This window comes from Bubalus kerabau, chromosome 11, assembly GCF_029407905.1.
Source record: "Bubalus kerabau isolate K-KA32 ecotype Philippines breed swamp buffalo chromosome 11, PCC_UOA_SB_1v2, whole genome shotgun sequence".
Lineage (NCBI taxonomy): Eukaryota > Metazoa > Chordata > Mammalia > Artiodactyla > Bovidae > Bubalus > Bubalus kerabau.
Genome location: NC_073634.1, coordinates 49,742,473 through 49,754,166, shown reverse-complemented (window position 1 = coordinate 49,754,166; position 11,694 = coordinate 49,742,473). Strand labels below are relative to the sequence as shown.

At 49.9% G+C, this 11,694-nt stretch overlaps 1 protein-coding gene across 1 annotated transcript in view; it reads left to right on the top strand.

Annotated features, from left to right (window-relative positions):
* Positions 1-1,448: 1,448 nt before the first annotated feature.
* Positions 1,449-11,694, top strand: part of PAX8 (paired box 8) — a 34,484-nt gene continuing 24,238 nt past the window's right edge. Inside the window, exons 1-3 of the mRNA XM_055541732.1 lie at positions 1,449-1,536; positions 8,034-8,199; positions 10,196-10,393. Of these exons, the coding sequence (XP_055397707.1) occupies positions 1,449-1,536; positions 8,034-8,199; positions 10,196-10,393 (452 nt within the window). The remainder of the gene's footprint in view (positions 1,537-8,033; positions 8,200-10,195; positions 10,394-11,694) is intronic.

The window sequence follows — 11,694 nt, the reverse complement described above, 5'->3', positions numbered from 1 at the left end:
CACTGCAATGAGTCCTTTCACAGCAACCAGAGAGTAGCTCCTGCTCGCTGCAACTAAAGAAAAGCCCACACAGCACAACGAAGACCCAGTGTGGTCAAAAATAAATTAAAAAAATTATTTTTTTAATGGGGGAGAGATCTGGACTGAAGATAGCTGGATGCCCGGATCCCATCAGTACAGGGTTAGAAGGTAAAAGAAGGAGAGAGGGTGGGATCACCAAGGATGACGGTGTAGAGTGAGGCAGCACTGAGACCTCAATGAAGCCTGAAAAAAAGTAGATAACATAGAACAAAGCAGGGAAGAGAACCCCATTAAAGAGAAACACAAGGAACCTGGACCAAGTGCCAAGCCTTGTCATGGAAGACTCTTTAAGAAGGATAACTCAGCACCTGCCATCCACCAACTTCCTAGCATCTGAGCACCTGCTAAGGATAAGGCATATCACGGTGTGATCCCTGAATAGCAAGCGATGAAGGGAAGGACATAGGAACAGCCAAGTATGACCACTTGAGAAATCTGGTTGACATCAATAAGAAAGAGAGGTTTCCTAGTCAAGGGGAGGTTGGTTTTGTTTTGTAAGCAGACGCTGGGGAGGCAGCATAGATGAATTTAGTTGTTTGCAGGTCCAAGGAATGGGCCTGGTTAAAAAAAAAAAAAGAGAGAGAGAGATGTAATATAAAGTTAGTTACTTCTTCCTTGGGCTCCCCTGGTGGCTCAGACAGTAAAGAATCTGCCTGCAATGCGGGAGACCTGGGTTCGATCCCTAGGTTGGGAAGATCCCCTGGAGGAGAGCATGGCAATCCATTCCAGAATTCTTGCCTGGAGAATTCCCATGGACAGAAGAATCTGGCGGGCTACAGTCCATGGGGTTGCAAAGAGTCAGACACCACTAAGCGACTAAGAGCGCACAACTAATATAAAGACAAAGACATAGGAGGCTGATGGACAGAGTTGCAGCACAGGCGGAAGGAACCAGTGAGAGACAGATGAGAGGAACAAGCAGCAGCCTTACCGACCTACTGTCTCTCTTCTCTGGTCACCCTTGGGAGAAGGAGTGCAAGGCACAGAGACCAAGGTCACGCAGCAAGTCCAGGGTAAAACCAGATGCACACTGCTGCTTCTCAGCATACCGGCCCCTTGTTGTAGTCCAAGGGCCTAATGTGCCCAGGTAACCTAAACCTCATAGATACTGGAGGGACTCAGCATGTAGACTTAGGGTGGAAGGTCGGACAAGAGGTTGGAACACCAGGTCTCCACGGCCCTGGAGCATCTCCCTTGGCAGTGATTTGAGGCAGAGATCCTGGTCTTTACTCCTTTCTGTGCCAGAAAGGCATGGAGCCTAAGGGAATAGCTGCGAGGTTACAGCAGGAAATCACAGGCCCGCAGGTGAATGTGCTGGGGAGACAACATCATGCGGCTGAGATGGTCAGAGACTGGGTAGCTCTAGCATGGCCACCATGCTTGAGGCCGTGGTCCCCAACCTCTCTGGCACCAGGGACCTGCTTCCTGGAAGACGGTTAAACTACAGAGTGGAGGGTAAGGGGATGGTCTTGGGATGATTCAAGTGCGTTACATTCATTGTGCACTTTATTTCTATTATTGTCACATCAACTCCACCTCAGATCATGACTCATTAGATCCTAGAGGCTGGGGACCCGTGCCTTGGGGAGGACAAGTGGGTACAGCGAGATTTACAGGACACCCGAAAGCGGCCACTGCACCCTCCACTGTAGTCCTTCCAAGGCTCAGATGCTCATCTTAACAGTTCTTTTAGGCTGAAACAAAAATCTCCAGATAGTCAAGTGGAAATTTTCACAGCACAGTACATCGAACCATTCTCGCTTTCGGGCTAGGCAGCAATGTGAGAAATTAAATAGAACATAAAAGGGGGGGGAAAGTACCCAACCATGGGACCTGGGGGTCTTACAGTGGGGAATGTAAGACTCACTCACCAACCATCACAACAGCCCCCCACACATTTGTAAAGCATTTTTCTGCCACGTGTATTTACCAAAGTGTTAATTAAACTTTTGTAACAGGTGCTAGGTAGACAGAGACAGGATTCCTGCCCTTGCGAGCCCATAAAAGAATCTAAACAGATCAGGGTACTGCCCAGTGCAAGCAGTGCTGGGACTAAGACTCGGGCTACGGGGCTCAGGGACTTCCCTGGCGGTCCAGTGGTTAAAACTGCACTACCACTCCAGTGGCATGGGTTCAATCCCTGGTCTGGGAACCAAGAACCCACATTCTGTGCATGTGGCGTGGCCAAGAAAAATTAAATCAAAATTGAAGAAAGATTGTGGGGCACAGGGAAATTATCCTACATCTCAAGGGTCTGAGTATCCGTGCATGTAACAGGAATATGGGGCAATGACTTTTCTCTTGTCCTCATGCATGTGTGACTCTTTGCAACCCCATGAACTGTAACCTGCCAGGTTCCTCTGTCCATGGAATTTTTCAGGCAAGAATACTGGAGTGGGTTGCCATTTCCTACTCCAGGGGATCTTCCTGACCCAGGGATGGAACCCATGTCCCTTGTGTCTCCTGATTGGCAAGTGGAATCTTTACCACTAGTGCCACCTGGGAAGCCCCTTCTCTTTTCCTCCTACCATCCTTACTCCTCAGAGCCCTGTTAAGGAGTGAAGAATGACAAAAGAAAGTCCTCAGATCTCTCCAAATGGTCACTTTTCCAAAATATACATTTCTGGACCACAGGCTTCACCCAGAACTTTGTAGAGCTCTGTCCCCTCACTATAGGCTCAGAGTTCTCTGTCCCCAGGCAAGTTGGCATCCCTTTGTCTGAGGATCTCACAGTCAGAACCCACTTATGTCCAGCCAGGCCGTCTTATCTTCTTCCTCCACCCCCACGACCTCCAGACCAACAAAGGGCCTTTGTTCAGGAAGCCTCACACCTCTTCCTGGGTCATACCTTCCCCACCTCCCACCCCCGCCCAACCAAGGGCTCCTACTCATTCCTGGCTTCCGGCCTGAGAGCCCACCTGGTCCACAGCCACATGGACAGGTGGTCAGCAATGGTGGGTAGCCCTGGGGCAGGAAGGAAGGATGCGCCCACCTCTAGGCTGCTAGTCTGGTGGTGACTCGCCCAAAGGCGTCCACTCCCCCACACCGGACACAGGAGGGACAAAAACCTTTGGGTGACCAGGACTCGGCTCCAAACCTCAAACCATAAGGCCTGTCTCCATTTGCAGCCAGCAGGCTCTTTCCACACCCTCCACCCTGCCTCTCTGACAGCTATAGTAAATGTCTTTCCATGTCTTGACAGCACTAAAGCCTTGTGTGTGGATTTTCTTCCTATGGAAGCTTCTTCTCTTGGTTACCTCCTAGTCATTCTGTGCTACAGCTTCCCTCTGACCACTTAGGGCTCCTCTGGCATCTGACTTACCTCTTCCTAAAAACCTCTCTCTTAACATGATGAGTCCAAATTTATCTGATTTCATGTGTGTTAGTCGCTCAGTTGTGTCCGACTCTTTACCACCCCATGGACTGTAGCCACCAGGCTCCTCTGTCCATGGGATTCTCCAGGCAAGAGTACTGGAGTGGCTAGCCATTCCCTTCTCCAGGGGATCTTCCCTACCCAGGGATTGAACCCAGGTCTCCTGCATTGCAGGCAGATTCTTTACTGTCTGAGCCACCAGGGAAGTTCAATTTATCTGACTGCATCTCTCCAAAGATTGTAAGTTCCTCGAGGGCCAGCTTTCCTGTCTTGTTCAAGGTGACTTTCCCAGTGTTCTGATTTATACTCACTACTTGGTATATATGGGCGTCCCAGGTGGCTCAGTGGGTAAAGAATTCACCTGCCAATGCAGGAGACACAAGGGACACAGTTTCCATCTCTGGGTCAGGAAGACTCCCTGGAGGAGGAAATGGCAACAGACTCCAGTATTCTTGCCTGGAGAATTCCATGGACAGAGGAGTCTAGTGTGTTACAGTCCATGGGGTCACAAAGAGTCAGACAAGACTTCAAGACTAAGCATACTCCCACTTGGTATATATGTGTTGAGATCAAAAGAGATGAACACTGTAATATACAAACAATAAAAATCATTATTCTAAGAAGATGGGGCTGAGGTGGGGGATGTACATGCAGTTAGTTTTTCTCTGAAATTTTCTTTACCAGCCATCACCTGAAGTCAGCATCAGACACTGCAGGACGTTTTGTTTAGCTCTTAATAAGTGGATAGAAACAATATGCTTGGAAAAAAAACCCAACTTTCTCAAATCATAAAATTAAAACTGGCAGTAAATGAAGAGTAACCCTTAAAAAATGTATAAAAAATATATGGCGAGAAAGACAATATCATATGATTTTGCTTATATGCAGAACCTAAAAAATTGATACAAATGAACTTATTTACAAAGCAAATACAGATTGACAGACTTAGAGAAAAAACTTATGGTTACCAAGGAGGTAAGGGGGTAGGGATAGATTGGGAGTTTAGGATTGACATGTACACACTGCTATATCTAAAATAGATAACTAGGGACTTCTCTGGTATGCCAGTGGCTAAGACTCTGTGCTCCCAGTGAAGGGGGTGTGGGTTTGATTCCTGGTTGGGGAACTAAGATTCCAAGTGCCATGCGGCGTGGCCAAATAAATAAATAAATAAAATAGGTAACAAACAAGGACCTACTATATTTAAAAAATGACTATGCTATGCTAAGTCACTTCAGTCGTGTCTGACTGTGTGACCCCATACGGCAGCCCACCAGGCTCCCCCGTCCCTGGGATTCTCCAGGCAAGAACACTGGAGTGGGTTGCCATTTCCTTCTCAAAAAAAAAAAAAATATATATATAATGACTAGATGGTAAAATACTGTATACATGGAGGGATAAACAAATTAATAAGCCTTGGGGGGGGGAAAGAAACTACTCTTCAGAAGGAAATTTAAAGAATATTTTAAAAGAATTCAAGCAATTTTTCAGAATAAAAGAAACTACTGAAAAAATAAATTAAAATAGGCAGAGTCAACACAGGAATCTAGCCCAACACCCTTTGCATGGTAATATAAAGAACTCAGAAGTCAATAAAATGAAATAAATCACCAGGGCCTTCACAGTTTAAGAGCCAGAGGTATGAGTACATCTTCCCTTTCACACAGATGCCAGCTGATCTAGTAAATAACCCTTCCAGCGGGTTCCAGAGAGTTTGAGTCTCTAAGGATATCGATCAACAAGCCCTTCAGGAAGATTTAGGACATTGATCCCCAACAGCTTCAACGGAGAAACAGGATAGGTTTGTTTTTAAGGCACAATTCCCAATTCATGCTACCCAAAAAATAGCCTTTGGTTTTTTTTAACCAGTTGCCTTTCTAGGGGTGAAGACTTCCACCTGTAGGAACCCTAGCTTTCAGATGTAGTGGACCTAGCATGGACACCTAAGCTCCTAGATGGCTTGGTAGTCTTAAGTTCTGGAGAATGGGGACAAAGATGAGCTGCTCAAGGTCTTGTCCCTTTGGGTGGCTCTCTGGTGCCCCCTTGTGTTCAGTGTCTGGACCCAGAAGAGCCAAAAGCCTCAGGAATGGAGTGAGGGTGGAAAGGCTGAGCCACTCTCCAGGACTGCCTGTGGCCAGTGAGAAGTCAGCCCTCTCCAAAGCGGGCTCAGGCCCCTCTGCTGAGCACTGGGATGTCTTCCCGGCCCTGGTGGAAACACTGGCTAGGGCAAGTTGCCTAGAACTGGACAGGTGGAAGCAGTGTCCAAGGTCACCCAGTGGCCTCCACTAGGGAGATGGATCATAGCATCCTTCCTGCCAGGTGTTTGGCTAGTGGGCTTTTCCTCCTGACTCAGTGCCCAGGCCAGAGGCACTTGTAGCCTCTTAAAAAAAAGCAGACATTGACTGCTCTGCTGAAGACAGCTTGAGCCCCTGAGGGGTCATTGCAAGGCAGTTCTGAATGTGCTAAGTCAGTGGGCAGTAATGAGCACAGTGTGCCTAGCAGAGGCACGTCCAGCCCTCAGCCATAAATTGTCCTTAACGGGCTGACACAGGAGGCCTGGCAATGGCTCTTCCTCCTCACCCGCCCGCCTGTTCCCCTTGACTCCCACCCCGGGGCTCTGCCATCCTAGCCAGATCACCAAATCATCATGCTGGGAACATGGCATCTCTAGCGTGGGACTGTAGGGCCAAGGCCAAGTTTCCAGAATCCGTTCTGGCCATAGAACAGGGCTCTCCCAGCAGCCCCAACAGGAGCATTTGTTCCTGGTTAGATCTTGACCCCCCATGATGCAGGCTGAGTCACATCAGTCACATGAATACCCACTGTAACTCTCTAAGCCCTGGTCTCCTCCTTGGCCAAAGGAAGACCTCGGGCCTGAAGCTCACCCACCCAGAATCTAGGGATTTTAGAGAACTGAGTATGTTAATAAATCTAACAGATGCCTTCCTACCTATAAGCCTTTGCACATGCTGTTCCCACTGCCTGGAACAGTTTTCTTCCTCATCTCCTTCTCTGGTCTGACACCTCTTTATCTTCAGCCTCAGTTTAGACTTCTCCAGGAACTCGTCTAGGGCTTCCCTCATAGCTCAGTCAATAAAGAATCTGCCTACAATGCAGGATACCTGGGTTCGATTCCTGGGTCAGGAAGATCCCTTGGAGAAGGAAATAGCAACCCACTCCAGTATTCTTGCCTGGAGAGTCCCATGGTCAAAGGATCCTGGCAGGCTATAGTCCATGGGGTTGCAAGAGTCAGACACGACTTAGCAACTAAACCAATACCAATACCAGGAAACTTTCTCTTGTCCCCTGAGCCTGGGCTTGGTCCCCTCCAAGGGTTCCCATAACCCCTTTCATGTCCAAGTCCCAGTGCTGGCTCAGGTCCACTTCTGGTGTCCCAGATGTGGCCATGCCATATGGCCACCAGCTGGTCTAACTCTTCACTTGAACCCCATGAGGCAAGTACAGGAATCACATCTACCTTATCCAACTCAACATTGGGAGGGCTGGTACAGTGCCTGCCACGTAGTAGGTACTCAACAAATATGCATTGAGAATAGGTGGATGGGCTCAGAATGAAACACAGGCTGGGGCTGGAGGGTAGAGGCCAAGTCAGGAAGGCACCTAAGGAGACAGGCACACATCACGGTGTGTCCATGTTCTGTACCACTGCCCACTGCCTGACACGTCAGTCCTGGAAGCCCCAGAACATGGGCCAGTGAGGTCTCTGCCTGCCTCTCAGTGCTCCAAACAGAGCTCAAGTTGGGAGCCCAAGGACAAGGCCTGCTCTATCCTAGATCAACCAGAGAAGCTCTGCTTTTATTCTTTTGAGTCTGGGTTTCTCATTGTCTTTGTGCTTAAAAAATCTAGCTCTATAGTTCAAAAGAAGAATGAGAACAAGAAACTTAAATACCACTGATTTCTTCGTCCCATGCCCTCATTTTAGAGATGAACAGAGACGCAGAGAAAACATGGAGATTTCCCCAAGATCACACAGTTCAGCGTCAGAGTAGGAAGACAGAACCTGAATCCTCAACTCTTTAGATACTTTCCAGAGGGTAGAGGAAGGTGGTGAGATTGTTATTTGGAGTGAGGTGCTGAGGGTCTGAGAGGAGACTGTGTGTGTACTCTGTCATGTCTGACTCTGCAACCTCATGGACTGTAGCCTGCCAGGCTCCTCTGTCCATGGAATTCTCCAGGCAAGAATACTGGAGGGGGTTGCCATTTCCTCTTCCAGGGGATCTTTCTGATCCAGAGATTGAACCTGTGTCTCCTGTGTCTCCTCATCGCAGGTGGATTCTTTATCTGTTGAGCCCTCTGGGAAGCCCACAAAAGAATGCTGAGCAGACACAAAAGGTCCCCAGAGTGGAATGTGCCCCTCTGTGGCATCATACATCCCTGCCCCTGCCACCCTGAGCTAGCCCCTACTCAGAGGCGGAAAGCAGAGGGGTACAGCAGGAGCTCCAGGGGATGTGACCAATAGAGCTCAAGTTTAGGGGCTCTCAACAGCCAAGGCCCACATGCCGGCTGATTCTCTGCCTGGTGGCCCTGACAGCAGTCCCCCCGGATTACTGTCTTTCAGGCCACGGAGGGCTGAACCAGCTGGGAGGGGCCTTTGTGAATGGCAGACCCCTGCCTGAAGTGGTGCGTCAGCGCATCGTGGACCTAGCCCACCAGGGCGTGAGGCCTTGCGACATTTCCCGCCAGCTCCGTGTCAGCCATGGCTGTGTCAGCAAGATCCTTGGCAGGTAAGCACAAAATTCACCCCCACCCCCTTCCCTCCCAGGGACTCGGGTCCACTCTGGTGTCCGGCCTGGGTCCCAGGATCTGAACAGGATGTGGTAGGGCTTCCGGGCCTCGCCCATCTGCTGCTCGTCTGTGTGTTTCCTGCTCTTCCTTCCTCCCTCATCCATTTCTTCTTCCTTTCCTTTCTCCCTCCCCCATGGTCTCTTCTGCCCCATGTCCTGGTTTCTATAGGCTTCTTTGTTCCTAAAGCAGAAGAATCTTCCCAAAAGGCTTTCCCCCTGCTGAGACCAAGAGATGGACATGAGTTTGAGCAAACTCTGAGAGGTGGTGAAGGACAGGGAAGCCTAGCATGCTGCAGTCCTTGGAGTCGCAAAGAGTCAGACACGAATGAGCGACTGAACAGCAACAACAACAGGGAGGGGACACGCAATCAGAGGTGGCTCCTGAGGTCTTGCTCCAGCACGAGGGGTGTCTGAGTTTGTGCTTCTCGAACTGTAACTCCCAGAGCACTTGCAAGAGAAGCACTGGGGTGTTTTGATGAAATGCAGATCCTAAGCCCCAGACCAGGCCCATTGCAGCACCCTCTCTGGGAGCCAGATCCGGACACCATGATTTTTATGAGATGACTAGGTGACGCTTATGACCAACTCCGGAGCAGCAGTTCACAGCCCTGGCTGCACAGTAGAGTCACCTGGGGAATCTTAATTTAGAAAATAAATGGATGTCTAAGCCCCGGCCCACACCAGTTAAGGCAGAACTTTAGGGGAATGAGCCCAAGTTTGAGTATAGTGTTCAGCCCTAAGATTCTAATTTTCTGCAGCCAGAGTTAAGAACTGTTAACTTAAAGGCTCAGGAGGGACCAGGAGCAGCAAAGCGTAGTCTAGCCTGGAGGGCCACTTCCAGTGGAAGTGCCCATGTGCAGGGTTTTCTGGGCTTTGTGTCAGTTCAGTGTCTCCCTTACCCAACCCATAAGTGAGATTCAGGAGGAGTTCTGGTTCAAAGAGGTCAAGGCTTATAATTGAACGTGGGAAGCCCTGCCTCCCTGATGGAAGTCATCAGGGAAAATTGTGGTCCCCAGGTCTCCTGGGGTCAGGAGAGGGGTTTCCCAGGTGGGTTGCAGCACCCCAAGAGGGGCTGAGTGCTAGTGGATGGTGACACCCAAAAGGGAGTATTAAAGAGGTTTTATTTCATGGCAGAAGAAACCAGAGTTTCCCCAAGGAGGAGAGGTAGGCTATCCTGACACAGGTCACTGATCTGCCTAAGCAGCTGGTTGGGGGATGGGGGATGGGGCATGGGGAGACCCCGAGAGAGCTGGCTTAGCTTAGGGAGCTGGACATGGCCAGGGCTCCAAGCCAGGCTGGCGTTCCAGAGTCCATGAGGACCAGCTTCAACCTGAACCATGTAACCTGGTGGAAAACCAGTGGCCGGGGCTGTGGGGTGGGGTGGAGGGGGGTTGGAGGGGTTTTATGGAGAACAAAGGTGAAACCAGAAAGTCAGGGCAGACGGCCCAATGACCCCAGCTGGCTTTCTGGGGAAGGAGGGGTAGAACCAGGATGGTCGAGAACAGTCAGTCATGCTTCAGCCAAGGAAAACTGGATGGAGCAACCGGCCACCACCTTGAGCCTGTATATACACACAGAGCACACTCAAAATGTCCTTTCTTAGAAGGGAGACCTTTTGTGCTCCATAAGGTGTTTCCTGAAGGTGTTCAGGTCAGGAGACTGGCCAGAGGGATGACAGGAAAGAGAGAAACCAGGCATCCCAGGGTGAAGCCTTTTGAAGACGTTCTGGTTCAGCAGCAGCATAAACCTACCCATGCAAGGGAAACAGGCAGTGACAGGAACATGGTGCCAGAGACCAGCCTTGGGGGTCACCATTCACCCCCTCAGGCCCTTCCCCAAGCAGCCTCAGAAGGGAACGAGAGTCTCTGGCTAATTTGCTGCCCAAAGATCCCCACCTGCTTACTGGGTACTTCTTTGGGGTTCTCTATTGGAGTAGGTACTACGAGACTGGCAGCATCCGGCCTGGAGTGATAGGGGGCTCAAAGCCTAAGGTGGCCACCCCCAAGGTGGTGGAGAAGATCGGGGACTACAAGCGGCAGAACCCAACCATGTTCGCCTGGGAGATCCGGGACCGGCTCCTGGCTGAGGGTGTCTGTGACAACGACACTGTGCCCAGCGTCAGCTCCATCAACAGGTGAGGTGGACACCGCAGCCGGGGACTGGGGTCCCTGGGCTTTGGGGGAATCGTGATGGAGACCTGACTTGAGTGGAACAGAACCTTGGAGGGGGCTGCATGCTGAAAAGTCAGGCTGGAAGTGCCCTGGGCCCAAGGTAGGTACCACGCCTCTATAGCATCCCCACTCCCACCTCAACGTATCCCCCTCCCCAGGGCTGTACTCTCTGCAGTTTCCTTCCCCACATACCACATCCTCTTTCATTCAATAAACGAAACTTCTTGAATCGAGCCTTTCCTGCATGAGACACAAGAGCCCTAACCTGGACCTCATTCAAGCATCCACTCATTTGTTTAGTCATTCAGTCACCACCTCAGTCAGTTATTCACTCACTCATTCATTCACACATACTTTACTCATGTGTAGGCCCTAAAGCTGGAGTAGGAAATGGCAACCCACTCCAGTGTTCTTGCCTGGAACTCCCATGGACAGAGGAACATACAGTCCATCGGGTTGCAGAGTTGGACACGACTGAAATGACTTAGCACACACGTACCCCCTGGGGATGCACAAGTCTTATCTGTGTGGCACTTACAGTCCAGTGGGAAAACAGGCACTAACCAAGTCCTAATTGATGTCCACGCAGTTCTAAGTCTGGCTAGGGAGAAAAATATGAGGGTATTGAGCTGGTGTCAGGTGGCTTGGTTTAGGGAGGTTATGAAAAGATGTCCCAAGTAAGAAGTAACAAATAAGAGTTACCTAGGTGAAAGGGGGAGTGAAAGGAGCTTGAGAGAGCATGTGCAAAGGCCCTGTGGCTAATAAAATCTTATACGAGAAGCTGAAAGAGGGAAGTCCCTGGCAGTCCAGTGGTTAAGACTCTGCACTTTCCCTTCTGAGGGTCTGAGTTCGATCCCTGGTTGGGAAACTAAGATCCCACAAGCCGCATGGCCAAAAAGAAAAGAAAAGCTGAAAAGAAAGCCAGCAGGTAAAGGGAAGGGGAGAGCATAAGGTAGACTGAGGTGGAGATGTGAATAAAGTCTGTTTGCCCCTCAGAGGCCGGGGGTCATGCTACGTATTCTTACCTCTCACCTATAAGCAATGGCAAGAACCTTAGCACGAGATGTTAACCATGAGACCGACTTGCATTTCAGAAAGTCCAGTCTGGCTGCAATAGAAAGAAAAGATTAGAAAGGGTCAAGAGCAGATAGGAGTGGGCCAGTGAGTGACCCTGGAGGTAGAGTTTAGTGGTGGCAGTGAGATGCAGAGAGGGATCAATGCTGAAGAGAGTTAAGAGGTCAAATCTACCAAACCTGATGACGGC